Source organism: Lathyrus oleraceus, chromosome 5 (genome assembly GCF_024323335.1).
Source record: "Lathyrus oleraceus cultivar Zhongwan6 chromosome 5, CAAS_Psat_ZW6_1.0, whole genome shotgun sequence".
Taxonomy (NCBI): Eukaryota; Viridiplantae; Streptophyta; class Magnoliopsida; order Fabales; family Fabaceae; genus Lathyrus; species Lathyrus oleraceus.
The window spans coordinates 380988932-381013120 of NC_066583.1; the positions used below are offsets into that span (position 1 = coordinate 380988932).

The 24189-nt window shown below is 35.0% G+C and overlaps 3 protein-coding genes and 1 non-coding gene across 4 annotated transcripts; 2 read left to right on the forward strand and 2 right to left on the reverse strand.

Moving 5' to 3' along the window:
- The first annotated feature begins 4490 nt into the window (after positions 1-4490).
- Positions 4491-4562, forward strand: TRNAM-CAU (transfer RNA methionine (anticodon CAU)). Its single transcript has one exon. It is a non-coding gene; the product is annotated as a tRNA-Met (tRNA).
- Positions 4494-8090, forward strand: LOC127084936 (vacuolar protein sorting-associated protein 22 homolog 1). The gene is made up of 6 exons (XM_051025469.1): positions 4494-4909; positions 6069-6204; positions 6525-6679; positions 6931-7038; positions 7632-7721; positions 7840-8090. The coding sequence occupies exons 1-6, from the start codon at positions 4748-4750 to the stop codon at positions 7942-7944; spliced, it is 756 nt and encodes a 251-aa protein (XP_050881426.1). The 5' UTR covers positions 4494-4747; the 3' UTR covers positions 7945-8090.
- Positions 8091-8757: 667 nt separating this feature from the next.
- On the reverse strand, positions 8758-10226 carry LOC127084935 (fatty acid desaturase 4, chloroplastic). The gene has a single exon (XM_051025468.1). It carries the CDS (start codon positions 9986-9988, stop codon positions 9041-9043), a length of 948 nt encoding a protein of 315 aa, XP_050881425.1. The 5' UTR covers positions 9989-10226; the 3' UTR covers positions 8758-9040.
- Positions 10227-20169: 9943 nt separating this feature from the next.
- Positions 20170-23216, reverse strand: LOC127084937 (purple acid phosphatase 18). Its single transcript, XM_051025470.1, has 5 exons — positions 22986-23216; positions 21470-22138; positions 21007-21195; positions 20848-20936; positions 20170-20674 (listed from the first exon to the last, which is right to left on the reverse strand). The coding sequence occupies exons 1-5, from the start codon at positions 23121-23123 to the stop codon at positions 20455-20457; spliced, it is 1305 nt and encodes a 434-aa protein (XP_050881427.1). The 5' UTR covers positions 23124-23216; the 3' UTR covers positions 20170-20454.
- Positions 23217-24189: the final 973 nt, after the last annotated feature.

Genomic DNA, 24189 nt, shown 5'->3' on the forward strand with positions numbered 1-24189 from the left:
TAGTCGAGTTTTATTGTGAAGTGGGATAACATTAAAGCATTAAGACTATTATATAGACTGATAATCACATCTCATGGATCATGGATAAGGAGTTATCAAGTCTTAGCATAAGTATGAATATTAAGAGTAATATTTATACTGGATTGACCCGCTAAGAGAATACTATATAGAATGTTATGCAAAGTGTCATAAGTTATTATCATGGTGATAATGGTGTATACCACCCTTCGACCTGAAACCACTATGGACCCTAGATGTAGAGTCGAGTGTCTTATTGCTGATCAAACATTGTCCGTAATTGGATGACCATAAAGACAGTTGATGGGTACTCCACGAAGTATGCTAAGGGACATGAGTGGCCTAGATGGAATTTTCCCATCCTGCGTAACAAGATAAATGTCTATGGGCCCAATATTGAACTGGACAAGGATGACATGGTCTATGTCTTGTATTCAATATAGACATAAGGGAAAAAAGGTAATTGTACACATAAGTATTACCACAAAAGGATTTGTCATATAACATGACATTTTCGTGTCTTGGGTAGCAGTGATGTGTTGCTAGATACCGCTCACTGTTTATTATGTTAAATACGTAATTTAATATAATTGTCAATGCCGCGAAAACCTATAGGGTCACACACAAAAGGACAGATTGATGAGAGATAGAGTAACTAAGGAATACCGTGATGTACGGTGCACTTAAGTGAATTGTAGAACACCGTAAGGTACGATGTACTTAAGTAGAATATGAAATATGGTAAGGTACCACGCGCTTAAGTGATTTTGGCATATTATAAGATATGAGCCACATATACTTGAGTGGCTTTTTAGCTTGCAGCCCATACAAGTGGTTCTATAAATAGAACCCTTGTGTAGAAGCATTTGTGCAGTTGCAATTTCGTTTCTCTCTCTCTCTCTCTCTCTCTCTCTCTCTCACACACACACACACACACACACACACACACACACACACACACACACTCAAAGCCTTCATTCGTAGCAGCTAGCACTGAGATTGAAGGAATCTGTTCGTGTGGACTGAGTAGAGACGTCGTCATCGTTCAACGTTCGTGATCGCTCCGTAGATCTGCATCAAAGGTTACAATCGCCACAAGAGGTAGCGATTCTATCACTGCTCATGCCCATTCGTAAGGATCACTAAAGGAGAAATTTTAAATTCCGTTGTATTTTGGATCACTCTTCTCCTTTATATAGGTGATAAAGTTGGTGCATGATAACATTGCATATGTTGAGAATGATTTTTGTGTTTGTATTGATGTATGTGTTTGTCTATTAACCTTATTGTTGTATTCATTTATCATCTTGTTTCTAAATTTCATCGTTATTACTTGTAAGTATATTCTCACCCCAAGTTTGTTGTTGTGGCGTATGTGCTTCTCGGAGTACAGATAACCAGGTATAGAAACTTAAAACAATGAATATTGGTACGCAACAGGTAGCTCAAACTCAGCCGGTCCAAAATGTTGGTTGCGAAATTTGTGGCGGATCTCATTTGATTGTATACTGTGTTGCAACCGCGCAACAAATGAAAGAGATAAAACTTCTGAAGCAGAACAACCCTTATTCTAACACTTATAATCCAGGCTGGAAGAATCATCGAAATTTTTCTTGGAAAGGTCAACAAGGGAATGTTCAAAAGCAGGGTCTCATTCAATATCAGAACCAACCACAACAATATCATCAACAAGCACCCAAAAAGGCCAATTGGGAACTTGCCATTGAAAAGATGACAACTCAAAATTCCCAATTCCGAGAAGAACAAGAAATAATCAGAGGAACACTACCGCTTCTATCAAAAATCTTGAAGTTCGGGTGGGTCAGATAGCACAACAAATAGTAGGTTCTCGAGCACAAACTTCTCTCCCAAGTGAAACAGTATAAAATCCGAGAAATCATGAGAATGTTAATGTTGTCACGACAAGAAGTCAGAAAGTTTCTAAAAAGGAAGAAAAGAGGGCAACAGAGGATGACCATATCATGGAGGTAGTTCTGGAAGTGAGAGAAAATAAGAAAGAAGAAGAAGAAGTTATACCACCAGTAAAGCCAATTGAAGAGAAAAATAAAAAAGAGGTTAAACATGTGATTAAGTTACCCTACCCTCAGAGAGTGACAAAGAAATATCCAAGAGAGACAAACTTTGAGAAATTCATCACAATGTTCAAAAAGATAGAGAGCAATATGTCTTTCTTTGAAGCACTCGAGCAAATACCCATGTACAAAAAGTTTATGAAAGAGGTAATCGCTGAAAAAAGACCAATATGAGATGGGTCGGTAGTCTTGAATGAAAAGTGTAGTGCAATCTCACCAAGTAGGAGAATCCCAAACAAGCAGAAGGATCCTGGAACGGTCACAGTCCCATGCACTATAAAAGACAGAACTTTCAAGAAGGTACTAATTGATTCTGGAGCCAGTGAGGGTCTGATGCCATTGTCAATCTACCAAAAGCTTGGTATTGGAAATGTCAGTGATAAGGACAAATCTGAAGTTTGCAGATCACTCCATAAAGAATGCATATGGGATAGCGGAAGACGTATTGGTGACAGTAGAGCAAAGCTCCTCCCCAAATAGGATTTTTGGAACAAATGTTCCTCACCAATAATCAAACCAATTCCCATATTTCCACATATTCCATACAAAGCATACAAATTCGTTAATTAGGCAAATACTTGTCTGCGATACATACCGAGGTACCGTTGCACCCAAACATCACCGTATACTCATTTCCATAACCTATATTATCTTTCTAAGTTATTAATCAAGTTATTCTCTTAGGTTTTCCTCACTTATTATCATAGACTTTTAATCATTCATGCATACACACAAGTATCACAACCAATAACTTATATAGCATACATTAACATATAGTTCATAGCATAGATTAAAGCACACAATGTAATATAACATGCTACAAGGACCCTAAACAATTTTATCACTCAACCTGCCTCAATCCAACTTATTCCACTTACAAGTCTTAAAACAACATTCGTCTGATCATTCTATGGTGGGGGTTCATCGGACTTAAAGGGAAAGGTTATGTGGAATAATTCATAAAGACATCTCTCTATATCAAAATTTGGTTCATAAACATACTTAACCAATTCACGACCAATCAAAATGTGGTCAGATTATAAAGAAAATTTATAAGTTAATAAGTTGGACCTTTGATTAGCAAATTGATTGAAGAAAACGAAAAAAAGTGGGGCAATATGAACAGTGAAGAAAATGAAAAAACGGGGCAAGAAATTTTATAGCAATGATGTATTAAAATTTCTAAATTGTAGAAATTTCCCAAATCAATATGATTGAAATCATAAACTTTACCTTTGAAGAAAAAAAATCTTAAATAACCAAACAATCAGTATGTAAAACAATGGATTTAAAATCATATATACAATACGTGGAATGATACATTACGATTTGTATTATGTTTACCTGATGAAAGAAAGTTAGTTGATATAGAAGGAGTCTACAAATAAAAGATAAATGGTATTGGTGTTAACATAAATTTAAAGACGAAAGAATATTTGGAAGACGTGAAGTGAAACCTTGAATACATTATCGAAGTCTTGGAAGTAAAAATAATTCTTGGGCAAACACGCTTCTAAAATGATAATTATAAGACACTTAAAAAGTTGCTTTGAAAATAGAAGTATTGTGAATGCTATTAATGTAAGAATTAAAATACAAATACTCCCTCTGTTCATTTTTAAGTGTCATTTTTTGACTTTTTAAATATACCAATAAAACTAATCATTATTGTTACTTTTTAAACAATCATTATCTTTTTTCCTATTTTACCCTTAACTTTTTATTAATTTATTTGACTTTTCTCTCTCTCTTTGTAATAATTAACTAGGGGTACTTTTGACAAAAGAACAATCAATACTACTTTGAACTTTGGAATGACACTTAAAAAGGAACAATTTTTTTTCTAAAAAATGACACTTAAAAAGGAACCGAGGGAATAATATATTAAGGAAACCAGAATGACAAAATGATAGTCAAAGTTATGCAAAACACCATTTAATAAGTTATTAGCTGTATAATTTAGTAATTTTGGTAGTCATTAGTTTTTTTATTAGGATGGTTGAAAAAAATTTCTAAAATCAATCAATAAATACAAATTAAGTTTTGAATTAAATTAGAGAAAATAAAAGATGGTCTATTAATAAAAAAATACTTCTATCTATTATCCAAAGAGTATCTTGTATTTCATTAATTATCCAAAAAAATATTAATAAAAGATGGTCTATTAATAAAAAAATAACAATCACTCAAAATTAGTCTATAGAAAAAATTATTAATACTCCCTAACAACAAGTCAATACAATTTAAGGGCTTAATCTCTTTTTACTATTTTGTATAAATAACAAACATTAAACACAAACTTCAGTTATATATTTCATGTGTTAAATAGATAAGATATATTAGAAATAAATATACATAGCGCTGAATGCATCCCAACAAATCAGAGTGGCGCAGCGGAAGCGTGGTGGGCCCATAACCCACAGGTCCCTGGATCGAAACCAGGCTCTGATAATTGCAATTATTTTTACTTCGAATTTTCCGAAAATTCAACGCTATCACACTCTTCTTCGTTTCGCTTCGTCCACTTCTTCTTTTTTTTTTTGTTGGAGTTCCTCAATTGATAATCCAAACCATTAACGTGAAGTTTCCGAATTTATAAACCCTAAAATTGGAATCAGGATTTTGCAGAAGGCAAAATGAGAAGGAGACCTGGAATCGGAGGGTTACAAACAGCTGCTGCTGCAAGGGATCAGTATCGGTTGTTGGGTGAGAATGTAGCAAAGATCAGAACTGATATGATGAAGGAACAGCTTTCCACGTTTCGTTCTCAGCTTGAAGATTTTGCTCGCAAGCATAAGGTTTTTTTTTATACAAACCTTTCCCTTTTATATTGTGATTGATTGATTGATGTTTGTTTTTGTTGTGGGAAGTTAGAAAAAAGGTTGATTTTTAATTCTGCTTCAGGTATTGGAAAAGTTCAATTTTGTTCTCAGAAGTTTATGTTTTGATTGGAAAATGGTAGTTAGTTGTGTTTTTGATGATATTTGGTGCTTGTGTTTGTGGATGGTTTCTATTGAAAGTTTGTACCTTTAAGGGATGTGTTTGGTTTTGAGATCCTTGCAAATTCAAAAGTGGTTGGGTTATAATTTTTTAGGTTAATTGCAGAAGCGGGGGCTGTAAATAGAAGCGGGGGCTGTAAATATTGTTTGTTCTAGTAGTACAATCAGTGTTGTCGAATATCGACCATGGCAGATTGCGGTGGCAGATTTTTTCGACAACTGCCACAGCCAATTGGTGAAGGGCGGCGGTGCCATGATGTTTTAGGCGGATAGCAGTGGCTTAAAATGACGGATTTTTCCGACAACTGCCACGGCCAATTGGTGAAGGTCGGTGGCATTGCACCATGATGTTTTAGACAGATAGCAGTGGCTTAAAATGGCGGATTTTTCGACAACTGCCATGGACAATTGGTGAAGATCGGTGGCGCTATGATGTTTTAGGCAGATAGCAATGGCTGAAAATGGTGGATTTTAGACAACTGTCATGGCCATGATGTTTTAGGCTGATGACGGTGGTTAAAATGGTTGATTTTTGGCTTTCTGTCATCCGCAATCAATAAAACTATTAATAATGTGAAATATTTGAAGGCCTTGAAACTTTCATGCAGTGATTGTAATCATTGCATGAAAGTGGGATAATTGATGTATTTTTTTTTTTGCTATAAATGATGCTGGTTGCTGATTAATGGAGTTGCCATACTGTTTGGGAGGTTATTATCAGCTTTTAAGGCCACGAAACTTCAGGGGCATGATTGAAATATTTGAAGGCCTTGAAACTTCAGAGGCATGATTGAAATATTTGAAGGCCTTGAAACTTCAGGGGCCTGATTGATTAACAACTCACTTTGATCATGTCTTATGAAATTCATTTTTATAATTCTTTTATAACAATCCTACTTTTAGTTTTTGTTGCAATAAATGATTAAAATAACACTAATTGTTGGTATCACTGGTTCAGAATGACATCCGCAAGAACCCTGCATTCAGATCACAGTTTCATGAGATGTGTGCTAAGGTTGGAGTAGATCCCTTGGCCTCAAATAAGGGATTTTGGGCCGAGCTGTTGGGAATTGGTGATTTTTATTATGAACTTGGTTGGTAATATCTTTCTAAAACTTGTTTACTTTCCCAACAATTGGTTTTCTTATGCATGTATGAATCATTGATGGGATGTGTTTAATGTAATGACGACTAATGTTAAGTTTTCAGAAATAGATATTGGCATAACGCGCTGTCTTGTTATGGTTCCATTCACATTGCATTACAATTCTATACTTGCAACTCTTAAACACTTCATCTTTTAGTTTAATAAATCATTCGTCCATGGTTTAGTTTTTTATTGATTAAATCTGAGCTGTTTAATTTCACTCTTTCCTTAGAATGTTTTGTTAACATGAGCTACTTGGCTAGACAGGAGTTCAAATAGTGGACATTTGCTTGGCTACTAGACCCCTCAATGGTGGTTTAATCAACCTGCAGGAACTGTGTAATCTCCTTCGCCAGAGACGGAAAAGTGACAGAGGAGTTGTTTCTGAGGATGATTGCCTGCGCGCTATCGGTAAACTGAAGGTCTTGTGCTTTACCACGTCCTTAAACCTAATTATGACTGTTAGTTTTGATGAACGTGATGTAAATAAATAGTATATGCTGCTTGCATGTATTTTGGAAGAACATGTGCGCGTGTCCTTACTGCATTTCTCTTTTGTTATTACTTTTCTCTGAGTTTTAAATCTTCGTTTCTCCATTTGCTGAGATATTTGTTTCATGCATTGTAGTTGACCATGTTGTGTTGGATACTAATTGTGTCACGAAAATTTCAGGTTCTAGGTAGCGGGTTTGAAGTTATTTCTGTTGGAAAGAAAAAACTTGTTCGTTCAGTTCCAACTGAGCTGAATAAAGACCATAACGAAATTCTAGAACTTGCCCAGGTAACTATTACTCATTTTATAAATATACTAATGAATACATGCGGTTACTTGCCTCTTCCATTTTCCTACTCTTTAAGAGTCACGGGATTATGAACTTTCAGTTTCTAGAGCATGCCTTGTAATTGCATGGCAATGATGGCATGGACCTAGTTGGCTGATGTTCTCTTTTTGGCTTATGAGAGTGGAAGTTGCTTAATGACTTCATCTTTAGGCCATGTTTCGATAAACAACTTAATTAAGTGCTTATAGCATAAGCCCTTATCATATAAGTGTTTAAGTATAAGCTATTTCTATAACAAGGTGCAATAATGTCAGACTATTTTCATGTAAGCTTCAAGTTGTTTTCATAAGCTATAATTGAGAACTTATGGAAATAAGCTGAAAACAGCTTATGGACATGTCATAAGTTGCTGCCACAATCTCTTCCAAATAATCTCACAAGCACTTATATCAGTAGATAAGTTCAAATAAGTCAATTCAAATAGACCCTTAATCTATCTAGTAACATGTAAATATCTGTTTAATATACTACCTTTTTGCTATTTCAGAAAGATTACATTTTTTACACTTACATAACACTTTGTATATTTCAGGGTCAAGGGTTTGTGACTGTCGATCAAGTAGAAAAGCGGCTATCTTGGACTTCGGGCCGTGCCATTGATGCACTTGATACATTACTTGATGTAAGATAAACTATTTTAATCTTTTCTTCTTCTTTTTCTCCTTATCTGATAACATTTAATAGCAACACTAACCTCCAATTGCATGGATACTAAACCACTGCTGTATTGGCTCATGCAGGACGGACTTGCAATGATTGATGATGGCCACAAAGATGGAAAACGGCGGTACTGGTTTCCGTGTGTATCACCAATTTCGTCTTTGACAGGAACTGATTCCATGTAAATTTGTTAGAAAAGTATCTGTGGTCAGATTTTTCAAGAACATTGTTCAATTGTTGTAAGTTTGCTTATTGTTTATTCCTCTTGGATTCTTGACTGTTTTGTTCCAAAATGCGTGATTAATTCTTTTAATCCCATCATTTAAGCTAAGTTTGGATTTGTTTCTATGTTACGGAAGCTTTCGAAACAAGTTTATAGCTTTCTGCATAGGAAAAGTCCTTAGCTTTATAAGCATTTCTGGAAAAGTTAAACAAAATGAAACACAGAAGCTACTATTTAGTTAAAAAAAAAGAAAAAGTATTATTTCAAGATTATCTTAACATTTTGCTTTTCAGAAGAATCTCTTAAAAAGTTTACTTTTATTAGAAATTTTTATCATGTTTGATGGTATGATCAAATTGAAAATGAATTTGCAGCAGAGAAACTCCTGCTTAATATGACTTGAAATCCTCCTTCTAAGTCCTAATGGCAAAGTTTAAAGTGTTGTGAATTAGTTGTTGTTTGATAATTTTATTTCTCTGAAGATTAGTAGTTTCTTGCATTTTACATTAACAGTTTGTATATGTATTCTCTTGATAAGCACTTAAAATTTACTTTCCTTATTTGACCAATTTTATTGGACTCTTTGCCCGATCCGAAACATTTACTTTCCTTATTGGAAAGAAGAGAAAAATGATGAGAGATTTTAATCCCTCTACATTCTTGACGATGACAATTGGTTTCTAAAGAATGAAGTGTTTGGCTTATTTATTTGATTTCCTAAATCTGTTTGCTGAGTAAAAAGGGTAATTTAAAACTTAGTTGTTTCCCATAAATATATTTAAAATATTTATTCTCAAATTATAAATAATTATCTTCTCACTTTACATAATCAACTACTGCAACAACTGTTTCTTTTTACCATAACTCAAAAAAAAAAAAATGCACAAATACTAGATATCATGAACTATGAGTAATATATAAACAGGACAATCCTATTTTGAAACCAAAATAATTAAAAATGTATTAATTTTAATTGAGTGAAAAGAACATAGGAAGATAACAATCATATTATATGCAAACAATATTATATGCAACAAGGAAAAGAGAAGAAAGAAGGGTCATTGTGCTTGGCTTTGAGAAGCAATTTCAATATCCTCCATCCACTCAGAAGCAGGCTCACTCCATGATCTTGGCCTAACTCCAAGTTTAAAATACAATATCATTTCCATAGCTTCAAAAGCCTTAGTTTCATCCAAGAACTCGTTCCAAACTCCACTCACTATGCAGTAATTATTGTTATACGGTGGCCGATGATGCGCGCCGTGTTGCGACCGTGACACAAGCACTCCACTCTCCTGCAAAGCCACCACGAGAGGCGGAAGCCGGCTCTTTGTCCCATGAGCCCATGCATGAAATTGTTGGCTAAACATAATGCAACCCGCGCACACTGCAACAAAGCTTTGAACTATAGGGTTGTGGAAAACAAGGTCTATAGGAAGCACTACAAAGGTCACCACACGCGCGAGCGCGTGTAAATTGTTAGCAAATTGGCGTTTCGTAATTGTCCAAGGCCACTTGTGATGGCCTTGAAAAGCTTCGATTTGAGCTCCAACAAACAGGGTTGACCCATCTCCGTAATTATCAATGGCCCAATGATAAACTCCGGATCCGAGATCAGCTAAAATGTAACCAATCCAACCTGCCAAAATCGGCTCAACCCACATATTCATAGCCATTGAACCTTTTATGGACTCTCCCAAGGAAATGAGCAAAGTTGTGCATCCAACCGCCACCCATGCGCGATGAGACCATGTTGATTGCAAACTTGTGTCACTCTCCGTTGGATGGTTAGCGACGGTTACTGCCTTTATCGGCAGCGGTTCAAATCTAGGCTCAACGATCAATTGATTGGCATTGAGTTTGGACTTCAAAGTAGCGGTATTAGTAGTAGTATCAGTAGTAGTATTGGTGGAGCAATAGACACGAATTCGATGGACGAATGCGTTTTTTGTGCAAGCTTGGTGGTGAAAGCTTGGAAGGTACTTGAGTTGAGTTAAGGAAGACATTGGAGAAATTGAAAAGGAATCAAAGGCTTGTATGAAAGAATGCAAGATATATACAATTTGTAGCTATAATAGTAGTGGTTGTGGGAAGAATGAAGAAATGATAGAATGCACTTTTTTGTGGAATTGGGAAAGGGCATAGTGTGGTGGACAATGAAGATGCGTGGTGTTATGTAATTCTCAAATATTGCTAACATTGAATTTGATTCACAATTTTCTTATGTTTCTAATGATATAAAAGTCATAGAGAAAAAATATGTTATGGTTTACTTGGACCAAAAAAATGCTATGCTTTTTTGTGGTCCCTCTAAGGATGTTTAGTTCTGATTGAAAAGGTGTGTGAACATTTTTTGTCCACTTACTGATCTTTTCGTGACATAGATGAATTGAATGCCAACAAACAAATGTAGATAGAGGTTACTATGTAATGTAAGGATGTGTTTCTTCCACGAACACAAGTTGAAGATGGCGTATTAAATTAATGATCAAGGAAAAATAGGTATATTCCAACCGTGAAAGCGTCTAATAAAGGCTTATTTATGGCCGTCTATTTAAATCAAAAAATAATTATTAAATAGTTGATTTTATTTATTTAAACTTCTTAGAAAAATGCTAAAGTAATTTTAATCTGATTAAGAATTTTAAATTATCAAGACTTGACTCGTGTCTCCTTGTGCATGAATCAAGATTTGAGAAGCATCGAAAAGTTATTATCACTAAGTCAGTGTCGATGAACTTGACGCAGGCTCCGCCGTCATCATCACAGGTCACAACTGATCAGTCCGTTATTGGGATGGAGTCGTTTCCTCTTGGAACTAATCATGTTACTGCAAACGCTGAGAATCATGGTTATCACTCAAGAGGTGGTCGTTTTGGCCGTGGCGGTGGTAGACTTGGCTGTGAAGGAGGCCGCTTTGGCAAAACTCAATGTAACAAATCTGGACATGATGCCTCTATCTGTTATTCAAATTCCAATGCTCTTTCTCTCTCTCCTCATAGAGCTTCCTTCGATCTGTTCATGATGATTGCATGTCTTATGCATCAATCTTCATTTGGTTATGCTGCTCCAAGGCCAACTCCTCCTCGATCTCCTCTACCTTAAGCTTTTCTCATTGGTTCAGATCCTAATTTCAGCAATCAATGGTGGTATCCGAATTCAGGAGCGCCTTGCCATGTTACACCTGATGCTTTAAATATGTCTGACTCTATTTCATTGCTTGGATCTGAGCAAGTGTTTATGGGAAACGGTCAAGGTTTGTTTATCAAGTTTGTAGGCTCAATGCAATTTCCATTACCAAATTATCCTAACATATCTCTCACCCTGCACAATTTATTGTTTGTGCCTCACATCACCAAAAACCTTATCAGTGTTAGTAAATTTTCTCAGGACAATCATGTTTTCTCTTAGTTTCACCCTCAATTTTGTCTTGTCAATTCACAAGCTTCGTCCGAAATCCTTCTTCGAGGCTTTGTTAGAGTTGATGGTTTATACAAATTTCCCAACCCTTATTCACAATTATCCAACTCTTTTCCTAGTCTTAATACATGTGTATCTTCATCTTCTAAAACTTGTAATCTTAGCAACTCTTATAATCATGTACTGCATTCGAATGTTAAATGCACTTGTATTTCTCTATGTCCTGATGATTCCTATATTAATGAAATTGGTTCAGCCTGTCATAATATTCCTAATGCTAATGTTGCTACTCATAATATTCCTAACTCATCTCAGCATGTTAATACCCATGGTTCCATATCCCATAATAAGTATATTTTATGGCATACACGCTTAGGAAACCCTCACCATTATCATACCCCAAATTCGGCATAGATTCATCATCTCATCATCTCATTTGTATTTACATTCATAACATGAGAGAATGTTACATAAACTCAAGGCATGATGTTCATACCTGAGGACCACCAAGATCTTTTGATCATGTTGAGGTTGTGGCCAATCCACCCTAAACCCTAATCTTCATCTTCAAGCATTCCTTAACTTCGTTAGACTACACAAGTCACCCCATTCACTTCTAAAACCCTAATTAGATGGTGAACCTTGATTGGAAACATTGCTTGATCATCTGGTCATATATAGGCCTCAACCATAATCCCTTGATCCTTTAGGGCTTGTATAAGTCATCATTTGATTGTATGCTTTGTGTTTTGACCCTGGCCTTGCGGAAACTCTAATATCCAACCATTGGTTAGGCTTCAACCTTGTGAAACTACATCATGACACCTCATGCACACCCAAACCCTAGCTTGCATGACTTTGACCCTTGAGGAACCTCTTGGTCCAAGAAACCCTAGTTGTGCCCCTTTGCTTCTATGCTTTGCCTTTTTGCTTGAAACTCTACTTCATGGAGATTGCACTTGGCCACCTCATCATCCATTAGTCCATTTACATCTCATTCAAGTTCATTCCATTCAAGGAATACAAGAGATCAATTTTGGCCAAAGTTTGACTTTGGCCAACAATTGACTTTTTGGTCAACTTTGACCAAAGTCAACACATCTTTCCAAAACCCTAATTTTTACATATTCCAATCTTCATTCACTAAACATCCATCCACTTCATTCATAATTGGCAATACAAGTGAAAATTTTGGTTTGATTTTTGAATCATCAACTTAAAATCACATGTTCATCCATAAGAATGACACATGATCATCTTACAAAGCATCAAGGATTGGTTTCTATCAAGACTTTCTCATTTGGTCTTCAAACAATCATCATTTTACCTTGAAATTCAAGAAACACAAAAAATGCAACTTATGGCATATTGGTTTGGCCAAGTTTTGGCAAGTTTGGCCTACCATTTGGTCAAAACCCCATACCTTTATTTCTTAACATTTTGAGGATCTACTTCGAGCCAAAGGTCACAAGTGAGCTCCTCTCCAACTTTGTTTCAAGACCAAAAACCTAATTCAGCACCTAAGGACCTCAAAATTGGGATTTGCCAAGTCAGGTCAAGTTTCTTAGTCAGGCCTAAAAGCATGTCATGACCACCTCTTTGCACCTATGCCATTTTCACCTCACAACATCTTTTGACCTAATTATTTTTGAATTTTGTTAAGGACATGTCAAAGATGGTTTGGCCTAATTTAGGCCTAAAATGCACGAGCTAATTTTCATTGGCCCAAGTGCAAAAATCATGTTTTATCATGCTGCATATTACATGTCAGACCAACCAAAGTGACTTGTGTCATGTCCCAAGTCACCAATTCACACTCTTTCTTTTCCATTTGAACCATTCATTTTCAATAACAACTAAGGGCACTAAATGCATGCCCAAGTGAAGGAAACAAATTGGTGTAGGTGCAATAAATTGACATTTAAAAAAAAGGCTCAAAATTGCCAAAATTGGATACCAACAAAATGAGCTTCAACAGGTGTGGCGACCATGATTTTTTCACCAAAATCATCACTTCTTCAGAGCATAATGGTGGAAGGGGAATTTCAGATGCCACCTCACTCACCCTTAGCCAACAAGTTTCGGTTTTGACACTTTTTCGGGCTCCAACCAACTCAGACTTTTCAACACCAAAGACTCACCCTAATCACTCCCTCAACTTCCCTATATATATAGCATCCTTCTACCTCCAACAACCAAGATTAACAACCATTGAATCCCTGCAAAAATCACCCTTCATTTCCCTAAAAAACAGAGCATATAGTTGGAGTGTTTGAACCATTTTCAACACAACAAAAACATTCCAACACCTTCTCTGAACCTCCCTGAAGCTAACTAGATCAATAGGAGTGACTGAGACACCTTCATCTGAGCTCCCCAAATACGTCAGAACCATCACTTGAACCTTTTTTCCGACAAGGTAGTAAAACCACTATTTCGTTTCAAACAAGTTACCACCTTGTTCCTCATGATCCACTAAAGCTTAACCCCATGTTTTGAGCTTCAATCACTCATATACACTATTTAATTTTTGTTTTAGGTTTAGCTTTTCGTTCATGTTTGACTGAAATTCTCCATACTCAGAGCCAATCAATGGCTCATGAGTATGGATGAGGCAACAATAATCAAAGGAGAAGTGTAATCCATGCTTGATTCCACTTAAAGTCTTGAGTTGCAGAATGAGGATTTTCCCTTTGTTCCAAGGTTGAAGACGAAGTTGAGTTCGTTACCTCCCCCGTTTCATTTTTTCATTTTAATTTAAAAACTTTGCATGGCGTGTTCCCTTTGGTTCTTTGAGATGAGGTGGCCTCCTGGGTTTGTTCTAAGTTAGTCAACGTGCGTGTGTGGTATTTCTCTTGATCAGGACCATCCAACGTGCATACCTTTTTAAGTAGTCAAATTCTATGGTTATTATTGGTCCATTCATTTATTTTCAATTGGTGTGTATATATATATATATATATATATATATATATATATATATATATATATGTTTCATTATTATTCAAGCACACTGGGCTTAGTAGCTAGGCGGTTAGCCTATTTTTTTCACATTTTAATTATTTTCTTTCTTATTTTAATTTTTTTATTTAGCATCCTTTACCATTTTTAGTTTCTTATTGTTTTCTTGTTTACTCTTTTAATCAATTATTTTGTTAAGAATATTTCATCAAATATTTTTATTTATTACTATTATTATTATCATTATTTTTATCTGGACCGTTTTATCCTTATAGTTATTTTTGGTTGATGACAATCTTTTGATCATTGATAATTGATCCTAGGGTTGATTAAATCTTCAATAGTATAAATATGTTGATGAATTATCAAGAGATCTTTCTTGACACTTTGAGGTATTGATGGGTTGCCCTTTATTGATCATGTTTGGGCCTTTTGATGTGTAGATGAGACTTTCAATTACTTGAGTTTTACTTTCTGATTCTATTTATATTGCATTATTTCCATTGTTCATTAACCACTAACACTTGGATTTGGATATTTAACTTATATCTTATTTTACTTTTAACTTGATTACTTGGGTGATACAATCTTCCACTTTTCAAATCATTAATAGATGGACTTGAGGTTGTTATAACCTTATTTGATCTAAATATATTGATGGATGATCATGAATCATCTTCAATACTTTGCATCAAGGATAGGTTATCCCTCGATGCGCCATATTTTGAGTCATTTTACTTGTGGATAGATAATCCCTAGGCGGTTACCTTGTGTAATTTAATTTCTAATCACTAACTTTTATTACTAATCATTGATCTTGTTGGCCTAATTTATCTTATTGTCATTTATCTTTCTTGTCAATTTACTTTATTGTCATTTATCTTCAAGCAATTTATTCTCATATTCATCATTATATATATATATATATATATATATATATATATATATATATATATATATATATATATATATATATATATATATATAAAACTTGCAATCTTTTATTGTGAGAATGACATTTATGGCACTATCATAGGGAGACATGCTCTTAAGCCCATTATCCACTTGTTAGCATATGTCACTTTGCACACACAAGGCTTTCTCTTGTGCTACCTTACAATGAGATCCTTTATTCTCGCATTTATTACTTTGTAAATATCCATATATCTCACCATTTCAAAATCAATAAGCAATAAACTCTTGATCCAACGTCAAACGGCATTTTCTTAATCAAACTCAAAAGAAAACAAAAATATGATTAGAATTGTGCGTCACTAGCCTTAAGTGGTGAGGAATGAGTAAGAATGGAGTTTTCCTACCCTTACTCTGAATATTTTGGACACAAGACGCTTGACTTGTTTGTCTGAAATATTCACCTCTGCCTATAGTCTTTAGTACAATTCTAATAAAAAACAATCTTTTCAAAAACCATAAAACAAACATTAACTCATCAAACCTTATTTTTGCGCCTTAGGACATCACTCTGAAAACCCTTTTTAAAGGTAAAATCAACCAACACACAAACATTTTCTACTCCGAACTATGAAGTTCTGATTCTTCATCCACCGATGATGATACGTAGGCACAAGGGCCCCAATCTTTGGCGAGCACAATAATAAAAAAACAACCCTTTCCCCTTTCTTTCCCAATAATAAGAAAACTTTAAAATAAAATACACACACACGTAGGCAACATATATAGTTACCATGGATGTGAGGGGTGTTAATACCTTCCCCTTGTATAACCGACTTCTGAATCCATATTTGGTCGCGAGACCATCTTTTTCCATATTATTTTCTCTTAGAGGGTTTTATCGACTATTTTCTCTTTCCTCTCTTATACGAGAAATAAATAAAAGTCGGTGGCGATTATGTGTCATGTAGACATTTGTCGGTTAGTTTTCGCGTAGCGACAACCATCAGACTCTTGTAGAAGTGCAAAGACTCTGTCATACACATATTCCTTCAAAACCACCAACTGAGTTGTGTGTTGCCTATTGTTTAGGAAAGTCTCAAAGGCTCCCCACCTCATTATCCACCACTGTGTACAACCATCCTTTTGAATTCGTTGTCTGTGACTTATGGGGTCTATCTCATGTTCAATCTTCATGCGGCTACACCTATTTTCTGACATGTGTTTATGCCTATTCTAGGTTTGTTTGGATCTTTCCGCTTAGACTAAAATCTAACACTCTCACCCTGTTTATTCAGTTCAAAACCATGGTTGAACTTCAGTTTAATTGTAAAATTAAAGGTGTTCAGAGTGATGGAGGGGGTAAGTTCAGAACTTTCGCGAAATATCTCACTGAATAAGGACTCATTCATAGGTTTATGTGTCCACATACCCATCATCAAAATGGTATTGTTGAACGTAAACATCGTCACATTATGGAAACAAGTTTAGCATTACTTGCTCAATCCACACTGCCCTTAAAATCCTGGGATCACGCCTTTGTCATAGTTGCCTATCTTATTAATAGGCTTCCTAGTCTCACTCTTTAAAACCACTATCCTTATTCCAACCTTCTAAACAAAAGCCCAAATTATACACGTCTTAGAGTGTTTGGTTGTGCGTATTTTTCTTTCCTTCGTCCATGTAATTCTCATAAACTTGACTATAGGTCTCAAGAATGCATCTTTCTAGGGTACTCCACTATTCATAAAAGGTATAAATATCTTGGTTCTAATGGTCATATATACATCTCTAAGGATGTTCTTTTTCATGAATATAAATTTCCTTATTCCACATTATTTCCCTCTTCTTCTTCCAATAATATTGCATCTTCCTTTCCCACTTCTTCCTCCTAGTTTATGCCAGCAGTTTCATCATCTCCTATTCACCATATCAACTCTACTCCCTCTCCATCTCTTTCTTCTACACCTCCTGTCAATTCTACTGTTGACTCTATTTCTTCTCACTGTCCACTAAATCCTCTTGCAACTCCTGACTTATCTAGCTCCCATACAACACCCTCTTTCACTTCAAATATCTCCCTTGTTCTTATTCTTTCAAATTTGGATGAAGCTAGTACTATATCCCCTACATCCTCCCCTGACACCACATCTACTAGTAGGCATGTTTCAGTTCCTCTTAACCCATCCCAATATTTAATTAATCCCCTCAATGTCCATGCCATGGAAACTAGAGCCAAGAGTGGTATCACTCAACCTATACTTAATCCTACACTTTTGCTCACAAACATAAAGCCTATTTTAGTTGGCCATGCCTTAGCTGCTCTCCATTGGTTTAAGTCTATGAAAGAGGAGTATCAGGCCCTTTTGAATAATCAGACATGGACTTTGGTATCACCATCCGATTCTAGAAAACCCATTAACTATAAATGGATTTTTCGGGTTAAGGAAAATCCAGATGGATCCATCAATAAATATAAGGCCAGACTTGTGGCCAAAGGGTTTCATCAACAAGCTGACAATGACTTTACTGAAACTTTCTCACCAGTTGTGAAGTCTGTTACAGTCAAAATTGTTTTAACCCTTGCAATCACACACATATGGGCAATTCAGCAGATTGATGTGAATAATGCTTTCCTCAATGGTACTCTTGAGGAGGAAGTTTACATGCAGCAACCTCCTGGGTTTGAGACTTCTGATAAGACACATGTGTGCAAGTTAAACAAGGCTACCTATGGGCTTAAACAGGCACCTAGGGCCTAGTTTGATAAATTTAAAAGTGCCTTACTACATCATGGGGTTCAGTCCAGCAAATGTGATCCCAGTCTGTTTCTTCTTCACACTAGGAGCCTCAATATTATGGTCTTGGTCTATGTTGATGATATAATCATCACTGGGATTCTGCAACTTTCATTCCTTCCTTGATCAAGAAGCTTAATGTTGCCTTCTCTCTCAAACAGTTGGGCAAGTTATACTATTTCTTAGGAATTGAGGTCACTCACTTACCAAATAGCTCACTACTTCTCTCACAAACCAAACATATAAGTGATTTCCTTGCCAAAGTAAATATGTCTAATGCCAATGAAATGCCTACTCAAATGGTTTCTAGTAGTAAACTCTCCAGAGTTGGGTTTGATGTAGTTTTTGATCCTACTCTGTTTAGATTTGTTATTGGTGTTTTGTAATATGCTACATTGACAAGGCCCGAAATCTCATTTTATGTGAATAAAGTTTGTCAGTTTCTGTCAAATCCATTGGAGGATCATTGGTAGGCCGTAAAGAGGATATTGACATATCTAAGTGGCACTCTTCATCATGGTCTTATCATTCAACCTACATCAGTTCAACAACCTCTGCCTTTGCTTGGGTTCTGTGATGCTAATTGAGCATAAGATCCTGATGGCTAAAGGTCTACTTCGAGGACTTGTGTGTTCCTTGGTCCTAATATTGTGTCTTGGTGGTCTAAAAAGCAACACTTGATGGCCAAATCAAGTGCAAAGACAGAATACAGAAGTATAGCTCAACTTGCTACATAAATACTTTGGGTGCAGTCCCTTCTTAAGGAACTTCGCTGCAAGTTTCAAACTCCAAAGATTTTGTGTGACAATCTTAGTACAGACACACTTACTCATAATCCTATTCTGCATAACAAGATTAAACATATGGAGTTGGATATCTTCTTTGTGAGAGAAAAGGTGTTCAACTTGAGTCTTATTGTGGCTCATGTTCCTGCACAGGACAAGTGGACAGATGCTTTAACTAAACCATTATCTGCAGTGAAATTTCTTCCTCTTCGTGATAAACTCAGGGTGTTCAACAAGCAAAGCTTGATTCACACACCCTTCACATTAAAGGGAAATGATAGAGTAATGTATTAATTAGTATTTTGTATACTGTAGTCTTTAATGTGTTGTTTCTATATATAGTGTTGAGTTGTAATAGTTAGTTACAACATTCTCTCATTATGTCTCATTCTGTATATACAATACATGAAAATCCAACCGAATTTCCAACTGATTTCTCAAATTCTATCAGTGAGAAATGTATGAGTCTTCGTCCTCTCTTTAAATTCTTTAAGTTTTCTCAATTGAAGCATTTTTATTTTAATGACATTTATCAAGCTTTTTGTTTGTTATCTTCATCCAAATCTTATTTTTATCAGAATTTACATTCAATTTGTCAACATTCAAACATTTAAGATTCAATCACACACATTTTTCGTTGTACTTTTCTGCACAACTTATTCTTGAGATTTTTTCGAGTTTAATCTCTTAAGTGAATTAAAACTCATGATTGTTTATTAAAAATACCAATAAAATCATCTGGATCTTCAGGATCTCTTTCAGGCAGCTTTTAGGAACCATACTACTCATCATAGAATAAGTAGGTATTGCTTCTAATATAGACTTAGATAATGTAGCTCTCCCAACCATTGATAACTTCCTAGATTTCCAAACTGTAACCTGTTCAATCAGATGTTGATAATCTCCAGCCTTATGACTTCTTTCTGAAAGTTGCACACCAAGATAAAGCCCTGATTTATTAGTTTCTCTAAGATCTGCTTCCTAGTCGGTGGATCAGTATTTTTGCAAAAAAGAAAACTATACTTTTCATAACTTATCCTCTGATGAGATACCAAACAGAACTTATCTAACATACCCTTTATAATCCTCATTTGATTTTCAAAGGCTTTACCAAATAGGAGTAGGTCTTCTGCAAACATTAGATGAGAAATCTTAGGCCCTTTTCTACCAGCCTTCATACACTCCCACTTGCATTCTTCAACTTCTTCTACAATCATATTAGACAATTTCTCCATACGAAGAACAAACAGATAATGAGAAACTAGGTCTCCTTAGTCTGTATTCCAACTGGTAAAGTAATTTACCGTTGAGTACACAAGCAACAACTCTTGATATTTCAATTCATAAAACCAACAATATTTCATGTTAAGACAACATTATATAAGCAATACCGTCTATTACTAATAAAAGTGATAACTAATAAGACACAACCAACTGTAATTACCTTAAAGTATAGGAGCAAACTTATATTAAAGTACTAAAATACCTCAAGCTGATATTACTATATAATAATCTCTTTTTTTTTTTTTGCATGATTTAAATTCACAACCAAACTCTTTGCTAATCCGTTGTTGAGGAAATAAAGATCAAAGGATTTTAAGGTGTCACAAGTGCATGCTCAAGTTCATTTCTGTTCTGTTCAACACAACCTGAGCTGACTAAAGAGGTAATCCAAATATCATCAGATTTTACCGGCTCATCATCGTCATTCCGGTGCCAACTCCAAAACGCATGCGTTGAGTTTACAAGCTTTAGCTCACCATGACCGAAACTTGCTTCACGAAATTCTGACCACTTTGGAGGTGGATCTATATACCTGCCAAACATCAAGGACACAGCCGTACAAATTTTAAGAATGGTCTAAGAGTCTTAAGCCTCACTTAAAAAGGAACAGATGAAGTGTAAGAGAAAACTCAAAAGTTGAATATGAAAACAGCTTCATATCTTTTTTTGGCATAACAATGATTAACAGAATAGAATCAAACTTACGTATGAGCTAAGCCTTCTTTGTTCCCTCCATCACCAATTGTTATATGAACAGCACCACAAGGATCAAGTTTTCCATTATATACACGTTTCTGTAAATCACACAAGAATTAGTCGAGTTTCAATTATGATCGGTAAGTAAAATTTACAAAGTAAGCATACCGAGCGTTCATATGCGTGCACATGACCGGCAAAAGCTAAATCAACTTTAGCAGCATAAAGCAACGGCTCCATGGTTTTCATCATATCGCTACCTTCACCTTGATGAGCCGTGTTACTATTATACCACGGGACATGAAATATGACAAGCAACCAGGGTGTTCTTTTCCTGTCCACCTTCGACAGATCTGTCTGTAGATCATACCGATATAAAAAGATTATTTTCAATATATAATAAAGTTTATACATAAATAGTAGGCAAACGGGCAACAAGTTGCGTCGCTACCCCTTTTCATTCATAGCTTTCACTAAGGATGTTTAACCATGTTTCATTCATAGGTTTCAAGGAAACTAAGAATGCTAAAGCGGCATGGAGCGACATGTGTAAAACTACTAAAGCGGCATAGGGGTTAGCAGGATGGCCGCCCTTGCGATTGTGAGGACTAGAAAACAGTAAACAACTAACCTTTAGCCATCTATATTGTTCCGAGTGCACGTCATAATCGTCATATGAACCAAGCATGATAATGTGAGCACCGGCAACTTCAAAAGAATAATAGAGATTCGAACTCGATCCACTTTCCTCAAACGGCATTTTCCATCTAGAATTATAGGATATAAATCCCTCCTTTAACAATGGTAGATGTTCCACTTCATGGTTCCCTTGTGTTACCATCCATGGTCTAGCGCTAGCAAGCGGCTGCACAAGCCTACCAAACGTGTCCCAACGACGCTGGATATAATCGGCATATGAAAGATCACCAGGAATCAGGTTAACATCATATTTGCATTGGCCGATGTGATCTAACGTTGATTTAGTCCAACCGGTTTGGCCAAGATCTCCAGCCACAGCAAAAGAAATCGGAAATTGAGCTGGAGGTGTTTTGAGCTGGAACTCGGGACCTTGTCCACCGCATCGGTAAAAGTAAACAGAACTCGGCTCTAAAGGGCCTATTACTGTATGGTGTATCTTTCCTGAGCTATAGAAAATGTAACTGTAAGAGGTTGTCTCTCCTTCAGCTACAGAATCGTATTTCCCTGGCAATGTTCCATATTCTACAACTGAAGGTGCAGATTTGTCATCAGTGATCCAGGTAATTCTCATGTGTTTGTCTCCTGCCAAAGAAATGTGTACCTGGAATACACAAAGTAAAATTGTTTTCAAAAGCTATCTTGTAGACTTTATCGAAATAAGCTGAAAACAACTTATGGACATGTCATAAGTTGTTTCTGTATGTTATATTTCTATCGAACAATATCACAAATTTATATGCCAATATTTATGCTTAAATATGCTAATACTAATACAAAAACGCCTATGATCTCGTACGTAAAGAGTCCAAAGAAGAAACGTGAAGGAGTCCGATTAAGTTCTAACAAGAAACACTTAAATGTCCATTAAATATTTCCGATTAGACATGGAAACAAACATTATCGCCCTTAAATATGAGAATAAAAAAATGTAGATGAAGGTTGAATTTCATCATAGAACAATTCATTCAACATTTGTGATTTGTGATTGATTGTAGTGCCGTTGCCCGAATTCCATTTCCCAAATCAACCTAGCAGCCTCACTAAACTTTACACCTTGTAATAAAAATCAGTAGCTATGAAGCACAGACACTACCAGAAACATTACACCGACAGATCAACACCAATCATAATTTGAACATCTTTTTTCAGAGATATCGGTACTACAGAGGTTATCAACCACGATCCATAATGAACGAAAATGAGAGGTTATTACTGTAGCAGGGAACCAGAAACAAAAAACTACACTAAAATGAGGTACGAACACAGAAAAACGTGTTCACATGTGAAACATGCAAATTAAAGTGAAAAAATTTCTAAATAAAAAAATGGCAGAAACATAAACGTGGTTCTCTAACAAGACTAAAAGAAAAAGAAAAAGGTAAAATACAACATTGATGAACTAATAAAGAAAAAGGGTATACAAAAGTAGTGATTTTGCAGGAAAATACCTGCTGAGGATAAGAAGAGGGTTTTGAATCCCAGGGAAGATGTAACGTTTTTCGAGGCTGAGGTCGAATGTAATCATCATCAGCAATGGTGGTTACTGACACGAACAATAAAACCGACAGAATGAGTTTGAGTTTCATTGTTATAGTACAAAGAAATGGTGAAACTGAAGAACAAGAATGTACTTCAGGGATCTATGGATCATGAGTCGGTGTGTCATAGTCATTATTGAGGTTGGTGGATTTTGTTATGTACTTTTGCTTTTTGTCACTGTGTGAGTGTGACTTTTTTTTGTCGTTTTATTACTTTTTGGATAGATATTTTTCATTTTTCAAAAGAGTTAATTTCATAGTTCTATCTACAAGAGTTGAAATCTTTTTGATTTTAGAAAAAAAGAAAATGAGTGATGTAACAATAGTTTGTAAAAATTTACTTTATACGACAATCATACATTTCCTTAAATTCAAAATTTTAAACTATTTATATAATATAATAAAATACATATATTTTTTGAATGAAGTGTAAAACCCTTAAAAAATAGATTATTCAACTAGTATTTATTATTATTATTATTATTAAAATAATTTGTATCCTTTACTAAATTGATTTTTCTTTTTGAAAAGTTAAGATGGTTTTAAACCCCTTTTATGTCATTATTTTAATTATTATATATATATATATATATATATATATATATATATATATATATATATATATATATATATATATATATATATATAAAATTTTATTTTGATTATGTTATTAATGAATATATATTTTTTGTTTTAATTTTCAATTTTAACTAGTAAAGGACCCGTGCGTTCGCACGGGTCGCGCAAGTGCAATAATTTATTTTAAAAAAATTAAAATATAATATATTTTTTTGTTTATATATATATATATATATATATGGTTGAATCAACGTACACAAATTTATTGCATAAGAGTTTTTTTTTATGTAATGGATGTTAAATGATCAATAAATGGATTCAATCAATTTCCACAAATAACTTTTTCCAGTTTGGGACATAATAAAGTAAAATATTATTAATTTATAGTAATATAATTTGCTTAATTTTTTTGTATACTATATTAAGGAAATAATCAAAAAATATAATACAAAAATATTTTTACAATTTATTGATATATTGATATATAATAAACATTCCATTGTTAATGTTATGAATAAACATTCCATTTATCATT